The 9,504-nt window shown below is 47.2% G+C and overlaps 1 protein-coding gene across 1 annotated transcript; it reads right to left on the reverse strand.

Moving 5' to 3' along the window:
• Nucleotides 1-1,325: 1,325 nt before the first annotated feature.
• LOC118157443 (26S proteasome non-ATPase regulatory subunit 13) lies at nt 1,326-9,302 on the reverse strand. Its single transcript, XM_035311769.1, has 13 exons — nt 9,113-9,302; nt 8,914-8,992; nt 8,194-8,228; nt 8,057-8,112; nt 7,643-7,686; nt 7,300-7,386; nt 6,839-7,010; nt 6,288-6,367; nt 6,080-6,205; nt 5,116-5,178; nt 4,119-4,199; nt 2,794-2,910; nt 1,326-2,156 (listed from the first exon to the last, which is right to left on the reverse strand). Exons 1-13 carry the CDS (start codon nt 9,205-9,207, stop codon nt 2,061-2,063), a joined length of 1,131 nt encoding a protein of 376 aa, XP_035167660.1. The 5' UTR covers nt 9,208-9,302; the 3' UTR covers nt 1,326-2,060.
• Nucleotides 9,303-9,504: the final 202 nt, after the last annotated feature.

Below are 9,504 nucleotides of genomic sequence, written 5' to 3' on the forward strand. Positions count from 1 at the left end.
CAGCCCGATGAGCTTGCTGCACTGTTGGCACTGCCTCTACGCCCAACATGTAGTGACGTGAGGCTGCTAAGGAAATGCTGTTTTTGAGTCCTCTTCCTGTCTTTATCTATGAGGTAAAGGGGAGATTTTCCTGACAAGAATGCTCATTCCCCCAGCATTCTCTTCTGAAGCCAGTAAGAGCAAGATCAGCAGTGATCTTCGGAAGATGCAACAAGGCATGAGCTAGGGAAGTCAAACTGCATGAGCTAGGGGGAGAAAACATCACAACATCACATCACAACAGCTCAGCTAACGGCAGAGCAAAAAACATTAAAGCTGATGGAGTGGGCAGGGAAGACGTGGGTATTCAGAACTAAACCAATAAATTTAGACAAGAACTAATAAGAGGCAGAAGGGTTGAGAGTGACCAGGTGTAGGGTTTGACTGTCTTACTTTTGCTGTTTTAAAAAGGCTTAATTCTTCCTTGTCCAAGACATTTGCTATGCTACACGTAGCAGTGTAGCATCAGCCATGTGCTTTCTTTTTCCTGTTGCTGGCCTTAAAACCTGAAAGTCAAGACAGCAAACAAAAAAAAGCATACAAAGAGTAAGGATTTCTATGCTAGTTTGAGTGACACAGCATATTTAATAACCAGAGAATCAAAATGCTAACTGAAGCTCTTGAATCACAGTAGTCCATCAAGCTAGCACCGTGAAGCCAAAACCATCCATGGATGCTTTGGCAGCAGTACTTAAAAAAAATCTAGTTACAGCCTCAGGAATTTATCCAAGTTGTGTGACTGTGCTCAGCTTAAAGCTACTGTTACACGTTTCTGTGTAGTTTGCTATTACTACTGTTTAATTACGCGTATTGTGCATCCAAATGGATACTTGGACATAGCCCCCAGTTCAGACCTGCATTTGTTTCAGTCTTGATATGTACAATTATCTTCCATCCTTATACAGCCATCGGCAGTAGCAGAGTAAAAGCACTACATTATGGAAAGCTTTTAAAGTCATTAAGAGGCAAAAGCAAAGAAACAAACCCAAAAAACCACAACCTCATCTCAGGCCTTATTCAGACCTTTTCAGTCACTTATGCTTGTTTGTCAAAAGGTATCAGGAGTACAGTTTCCCAGAACAGAGCAGAAATTGACAATAAAGAACATATTTAAATAGTACTACAAGCTATGCAAATTATACACTAATCTGGCTGGCAATTAGTGGACTGATTTAATCTGTGTTGTTCTTGGAGAAAGGGGTTTTGTAACATGAAACCTAGGAGGAAGCATATTCGTAAACAGAGCAGAGATCCAAATGCAAGTCAGAATGAAGGCACAACAGAACTACAAAGAAAGGGAAGGCAGAGACGTTTATTCCAGCAATACTGCTGCAACTCACTTTAGCACAAAGTGTTCATAAAAGACAACAACCCCCAGAAGTATATAAAACCAAATCCACTGAACAGTAATCCTGGAAAAAAACCCTTTGATGGAGTAAATACTCCCTCTACTGCAAATGAGGAGGAGGGGTTGTGGAGAAAGAGGGTGAAAAGAGAGAGATGATTTCAGCAATCTGCCTTGGGACTGCTGCAGGGGCACAGAGGGAAGACCCCAGGGAAGGTCAGGCCCTCCTAAGGCCAGTACCACTACGTAATACCACATACAATGATCAGGCACCTCTCTAGCACGCTTTAATAGAGGAGCTTCTGCTACCCCTTTTCCAGGCAAATAACCTCCACCACTTTGACATGCAACCAGCATCATCCTCCCGCAACAGTTTGATAGCAAAACTGATAAATAAACCACTGTGGAGCCTGTGTCCACTTTTTTACGAGAGCAGGATGGGAGCTCTCACGGTCAGTGCCACTAATGGTAGCGCGTAGGGAAATCTTGACTCCAAGCACCAAAGGGTTACACTGCAAAAGGCCACTTACTCCTCCGACCAAGCGTCAGAAAGCTGCTCTCCCCTCTGCCCGCCCACCCACCCCCCTTCCATATAATTCAGTACAGAGTCAGTGGTCTGAGCGCTGCTAGCAGCAGCAGCAGCAGAAGTTACTGTCCCAGGGTAGTGCAAGGGCTTCTATGTCAGGATGTCGTGGGCTTGGTGCTCCACCAGCATCTCCATGCTCCTCACATCTGTGCACCAGAACTCCAGGCGATCTTTCATCCCTTTGATCTGGAAGACAAGTCCACAGAAAGTAACTTTGCTGCTCCCTCCCACTAGAACATCAACATTCACTGTTAAGGACAAAAGTTTGAGATCTCAGCTTCTCATAACCCCATGCATTTGGGAAAGACACTGCCTAACATCTCTTAGCATCAAAATTACCATATTGTAAATTAAACTGAAATGCGCAACAGGAATTGTTTGCAAATATTATTCCATGTATGTAGCGAGTTGTGAGTGTGTGTGTGTTTCTCAAAAGGTAAGGGCAGCTTGTACAGTCTCCCAAAACATTACAAAGATGCTGAGCTTCTCAAAGTCATCTTCTTTACCACCCTGAACTACTCTCTTCCCAAGACAAGGCTGCCACCTACAACCCAGGAACACAGCATTTTGTTCCATGCACTTGGGTCTGAAGAAACCACGTAAACATCTGCAGCCTTCTGTAGCACACTCTCAACAAGTTTGTGTTTCCTGGTGGTTTGTGTGGTTTCAGCAGATATACTTCTGCAGATATACTTCTGAGCTCCTTGAACAGCTGGGGAGACATTCTCAGCTAGTGACCCTTCCCAGTTGTTACTTTAGTTTCTGGTCGCCTCAGACACAAGAAACAAGTCAGTACTGCCATAGTATTCAAGCTGGTCATTACCTGCTGTAAATCCAACACACGTGGTTGTACCCACGTCATGTGCACCCTCTTATCCACTTCATCAATGCTGCCCTTAACCAAGCCTACTGAGAGAGCCTTCATCACCAGCAGTTCCACCTTCAAAAGAAAAAAAACAATCAAGAACACAGAATCATCTGCTTTTCCAAAGATGGATGAAATCTTCAAACGGATCTAGCCTGCGGAATTCCTTCTACATTCAAAAAAAATCAAGACCACCTACAGTCTCTCACACCATCTCTTAAACGAAGTAACTTATTCAGTGGATGAAGAGCTGTAGGTGCTCTGCACCTCTCGTTTTGCAAGGCACTCAAACAAAACCTTTTACCACATTCTTGCTGAAAAGCTCGTCAGAGCATACAGAGGGACCGCAAGATGAGGGGAAGAATCTGCTAAACCTCCGAGCTCAAAGGGTAGTGGTTAGTGATTCAGAGCTGAATAAACAGCTAGTTACAAGCAGAGTTTCTCAGGTGTTGATACTGGGTCTGATACCAGTTAATAATATTTGAAATCAGCAGCATTACAAATCTGCAGATGAAGCCCAACTGGTAGGACAGGTAGATAAGCTAGAAATAAGTCACCGTAAAAACACACCTCAACAGACCGAGCTAGCAAGGACTGCGTGGAGTGCAACGAAGACAAGTGCGAGGTCCTGCACCTGAGAGAGAAAGTTCCCCAGCACCAGCACAGGCTGAGCTCCGGCCGCAGAAACCCTGCTGAAAAGGAGGGGACTCCCAGCAGGGACAGCAAACTCGCACTTCCTCGGCCATACCTGCAACACTGGGTCCTGCTTTGCACCATCCCCTTTCTAGTTTAAGTCAGGCAATGCAAAACTGGAGAGAGGACAGCGAAGAGCCACCAAGATTAAGAGGTGGGGAACCTGACATAGGAAGAAACTGGATTTGTTCAGCTTCAATAAGAGAAGGCTCGGGGAAAATTCATCACTGGCTTCCAAAACTTAACAGGCAGTAACACGGAGGTACCATTCTTACAAGGACACATGAAAAGACAAGGGACAACAGGCAGAAGTTGCTTCAAAGGAATTCCACCTGGGTTACAGAAAAAAGTCTTCACTGTGAGAAAAATTAAACATCAGTGACACGGTGGAATCTCCCCTCACTGGATGACGAAGGATCTGCCAAACTCACCAAGAAACAGGAACAACTCCTTGCAAGAACAGAGTTCTCCAAATGTACAAGAACAGGGGAGAACATTTACACTTAGAGCTCAGCTATGGGAGTAGACCTATTCAGAAGCTTTTAGAGCTTCAGAACTGAGATATCAAGAAGCGTCAGACCTGAACTTACCTCATTCACAGTGACTTTGGCACTCTTAGCAATCTCTTCAAAAGTGAGTTGCCTGTGATTGGCTGGTCGGGTGAAAGTCATCTGAATTCAAGCAAAGAAAACAAAAAATGAAGCGCCATAGTTTAATTTCCCCTCCACAAAGAGGGTGCACAGCTGTCACTGCACCACACTGCTGGGCGCTCAATGTGCAGTGCCAACTACATTCCCTACATTTAATCAAAATACTTCCAATAAAAACAGATTTACATCAGCAGAAAGCAGCAGCACCCCTCACTCCTCCCTCCACACACCTAGATTCTCTAAGCACTTCTTAGACAACAAAATCTCCAAGTAAAGCAGATCAGTCTGTGCTGAAGTGTCCCAGTGCCCACCAAACTCCTGGCACAACACAACGCCTAGAGGATGTACGACTAGATCACAGTAAGAAAAAGAGAAGTGGAATATATGTGCACACACCCGTGCACAAATGCATAAATATACATTACACTTCAGATACTCAACATTTAAGTTTTTGAGAACAGATCCAGAGCCATGGAGGATTATACATCAGTGTTATTTGGTGACAATAGAGCCAAAGCCTTCAAGTGACAGGAAAAAAACTGGTTTAAATAGAGTTGCCTCTCAGGGAAAGGATTTTCAGGCCTTCTGAAACTGAAGTGTTAACTGTGTTTTCAGAAGTCTTATACTAGAACTTTTATACTTGAGCGGTTTTTGCAGATACTATTCTCAGATACAAAGGCTGCACCTTACTTCCCCCACCTCCACATCCTGCCTGAAAGAGAGCACACCCTTTACGCTGCCAACAAGTAGTAGCTGAAGACTTTACCCAGCAATACTTGCTTTTTGGCACCACCTAGAGGCAAAACTTGCAGTCAACAACTAGTTATAACCCTGAGGATCTGTAGAACAGGTAAATCCAGCAGAGAACACCCCGCTTAACAGTGCTACCCCCATCAGAAGGCAGAGCAGTGCCTTTCCATGTCCCGCATTAGCTCACCTCCATAAGACATAAAAGTTGAATCTTCTGCAGCAGAAGTGCTTCATTTGCGGCCAGATCTGGCTGTGAGAGGATAAAATGAAACAAGTTCATTAGTACTTATTTCCCCCAGCCTGTGCTGCACACTGAAGGAGGCCACTTGGAGACCCATTATCCTCATTTACAAGGGAAAGACACCATTACAATCCACCTACTGCTTGGCAGTGGGTCCATAAAACAAGCCTTGAGAACTGTGTGCCTAAATGCAGGGCTTCACAAGGTGGGCAACCTGCTACTGAACGGCCACAGCCTTGTAGAAGCAGCCACATCAACCTGCAAGGTACTGCTATGTCAATGATCATGGAATCAGAAAATCTGGAGTTGGAAGGGACCCACGAGGATCAATGAGTCCAGCTCCTGGCTCCACACAAGGCTTCCTAAAAACTAAACTGAACACAAGTCCTGTGAGGAGCCTGAGGGAACTGCGGGTGTTTGGTCTGGAGAAGAGGAGGCTCGGGGAGACCTCATTGCTCTCTGCAGCTGCCTGAAAGGAGATTGTGGGGAGGTGGGGGTCGGCCTCATCTCACAGGTAACTAGTGATAGGACTAGAGGCAATGGCCTCAAGTTGTGCCAGGGGAGGTTCAGGTTGGAAATGAGGAGACATTTCCTCTCAGAAAGAGCAGTCAAGCACTGGGATGGGTTGCCCAGGGAGGTGGTGGAGTCACCTTCAGGGAAAGGTTGGACGTGGTGCTTAGGGACATGGATTAGTGGGGAAATTGGTGGTAGGGGGACGGTTGGACTAGATGGTCTTGGAGGGCTTTTCCAACCTGAATGATTCTGTGCTTCTATGAAAGAAGCATTGCTATGCTATTATTAAAATTACACCCATGCAAAGATTCAGGAAATTTAACTCGAGTTAAGGATCTCCTAAGCCAACTCTGTAAATACCAAGCCTAGCCTTAAGCAACGTAACTCGCTCACTCACCTGCTGTCCCCATGCCGACTTCAAAGCCTGAAACGTCTCTACGTTACCACTGTTGAAGGCATAAAGTGTATCAATCAGCCACTGCCTGTCAGTGTTCCTCAGGGACTCCAGAACAGGGTGCATGAGCTGCAGAACCCAGGCAAGACTGTTAATAGGGTAAAATCAACTTGTGGTACTTAAGAGCTGAAACAAAGCAGCTGCAACTTACCAGCTCCCCAAAGTTATAAACACCTTCTCCCAAGAGCCCTGCCAGCCCCAGGGTAAAGGCTCTCTCCTGCTGCTCTGACACTGCAAGAAAAAATATATACAAAGCACTCTCAAAACAAAAGTAAAAATCAGGATGAAGCAGCAGCCTAAGACCCATCACCCCTTCCCTCACCCTCCTCTCTGTGTCTGTATTAAATAATCTCCAGCCTTCCTCCTCCTCATCTACTCCCAAGACTGTCACCGCAGGCTTCTGAATTTCAACAGTAGCATCACAAACTGGCTGTTTTTTAAACCTATTTTGAAGATTTTGGGGAACTAGAAAAAACTATCCCTTCCAGTGGAAGCACTACCCCCTGCCCCCATCACTTCAATACACTCCTGTGTCGAATTTTACTCGGGCATTCTTCTGGTGCTCCCCCTTCCCCCTAGATCCTGACCAACAGCGACAGATCTAAACTAACGTTGAGGAAACCTTTTCTCTGCCAGTGCATTTATTCAAAATGCTAAAACAGAATGGAAGTCGGGGCTTTCCGTGCTTGGCAAAGGAGTTACCTGGCAGATCTTTAACATCGATGCATCCCAGGAAGCGCAGAGCATCCTTGTAGTAAGAGGCATGGTTCCCAATCGTCTGGTAGTACTTGCTGGAGAGGTCGTAGAAGCGGCTGTGAACTGAGGTCACCCCGGGGAGATTGTTCAGCATCTCCTCAACCTCCTCGATGGTCTCCTGGAGGAGAGCAGGAAGTCTGTTTGTTACAGGTAAGGGTACAGCTCATACACGTCCACCTCCCAGTTCACTGCTAAGGAGTTTACACTCCTGGGTGTTCCAGAAGTAGCACCCATTCAGGAATAAAGCAGATGAGGCCACTGCCAAAGCCAAGAGGATGACAGAAAACAATGCAGGAAATGAAGTTCAATCCTTGTTAGCTGAACGTCACCGAGCACCCTAAACGCTGCTGATTCCAGAAGGCTCTGAGCTGTGACCTGAAATACATGAAGAGCTCTCCTCTTCTCACCTTTGTGACCTGCAGGTCTCCGATGTTCAGCTTCAGGGCCCCAATGGCTGTCTTACACAAAATGACAGCTTCATCGCTGCTTTTCACCTGCAGTTACACAGAGATACAGTTAGGGAATGTCACCACCCCAGCCAGGCAGGCTCCTGCAACCTAAAAGTAGTTGCATGTCATTTGTCAACAAGCTCCTGCCTTAAAATATAGGATCATTCACTGTAGAGGATAAGCGTTCTCCAGGGCAGGTCTCAACACACACCATCTGCCTCTTCCGCTACACCATGTGTTCACATGCAAAACAATTCCTGAAAGCGAACCGTTAGGCTAGAAAGGGCAACCTCTAAAATACCTTTTCTCGAGTCTTCTCCAAAAAAGTAAGGGCCACAGCGGGATCTGCAGTGGAGGGAAAAAAAGCAGCAATATCAGGAATTCCAGCAGAACTAAATCTCAACCTTGAAAGAAATCCTTTAACAGAATTCCAGAAGACTAGAATATTTTTTCCTAGCGTACTGCTCAGCCTCCCAGAGGTGCAGCTGTCCGTAAGCCACGCTTTCTGCACGACAGCTAGTTCTCCAACAAAACAGCAGTACTGCTGCTCTCATACAGCAGCAATAATTGCAGCTCTTCCTGTTGGTGCTTCCCTCTTTAACTTAACAGAAACACAACAGCTTAGCGTTGGATATTTAGCCGTTACTACTAACTAGTAACATTTCGTAGTCATCACTTCTTAAAAACACTGTATGCAGAGGGTAAGGTCACCTACCTGTCATCTGTCTCACTACATGAAGAATGATCTCTACGAGGGACAAGGGATTCACCCTGGAACAACAGAAAAGCCACTGCCATAGGAGTCATAGCCAACAGCACATTATCTAAAAACTTCCAGGCAAATAAACTCACCTGTGTTCAAACTCACTGATGAAGTTCTCATAAAGCTGTGGGTACAAAGATATCAGCAGTCAGGGCAAAGTTATGTTTCATTTTACCTAAGACGTTTAGATGTATTGCATTCCTATTCATCCCTTCAACAAAGCAGTGGGCATCCAGCAGAGGAATGCCTACGGCACACAAAATTCAGCAGCCCCAGGTTGCTTATTCTGGATAATTTCATCAGTTCTGCACCTAGAAACTAACAGCTCTTTATCACGAAAAGAAGTACAAAGTGGAATTTGAATGGAAAAACACAAAGAAGAGGGAAAGCGTACAGCTACTCGTGTAAGCAGTTATCTCCAGGAACAGAAAAATTTCCCAGAGAATGGGTGAAATAAGCTACTGCGTGATTTGAAGCAATGATGAGTGTGACAACCCACCCTGTGTTTGGGATTGTAACCCTTCTGTTACGAAAGAGACTCCCTCTGCACCCCCAAAACAATCTCAAGTGCCTGGAATTAAGTCAGCATTGGTTTGAAGCTCCTCACACTAACACATTTAATCCCAGCAGGTTTTTAAAACGTTAGCCAAAGCCTGCACGCTTCATAACCCCCCCCCCCGACTGAATTCACCTAGCTGAGTAATGCTCTGAAGTCCCAGAGCGTCTGTGATTTATACAGTAATGTCCCTACTGATCCCGCACGGACAGCAACACCCCCCCCCCCCCCCGGGGATACCCGCGCGCCTCACCTTGATGAGCCCATCTCCCTGGGCGAAGCACGGGTCCTGAACGAAGTCCAAGACCTGCAGCGTCAGCTGGTGCCACAGCCTTTAAAAACCACAGAGCCGCTCAGCACACCGCGCTTCGCACCGGCCCCGTGCCGCTCCTCGCCCCCCCGGCCCGCCCCCGGTGCCCGGCCCCCCCGGGCCCCCCCCCCCCGGGCCTCACTTCTTGTTGTAGAGCTCCTCCAGGCGGTGCCACACGGCGGCCTGCCCCGGCCCCGAGCTCTGGCTCTGCTGCAGGAAGCCCGGCACGTCCTTCATGGCGGCGGCGGCCCCGACCCGGACCCCGACCCGAATCCCGGCCCCGGGCAGCGACACCGACACCGACAGCGAGGGGGTCAGCACCCCGCCGGAAGTGCGCACTCACTTCCGGCCCCGCGCGGGGCACGCTGGGTAGCCCCGGTAACCATAGCAACGCCTGAGGCCTAGGCCAAAACAACGGGCGCGCAGAAAGGCGCTCACTTCCGGCCCCGCGCGGGGCACGCTGGGTCCCCCCGTAGCCATGGCAACACCTTGCTCCCTCCTCCCCCAAAATAAACCAATACCAACAAACAATTA

This window comes from Oxyura jamaicensis (assembly GCF_011077185.1).
Source record: "Oxyura jamaicensis isolate SHBP4307 breed ruddy duck chromosome 5 unlocalized genomic scaffold, BPBGC_Ojam_1.0 oxy5_random_OJ106708, whole genome shotgun sequence".
Classification (NCBI taxonomy): Eukaryota; Metazoa; Chordata; class Aves; order Anseriformes; family Anatidae; genus Oxyura; species Oxyura jamaicensis.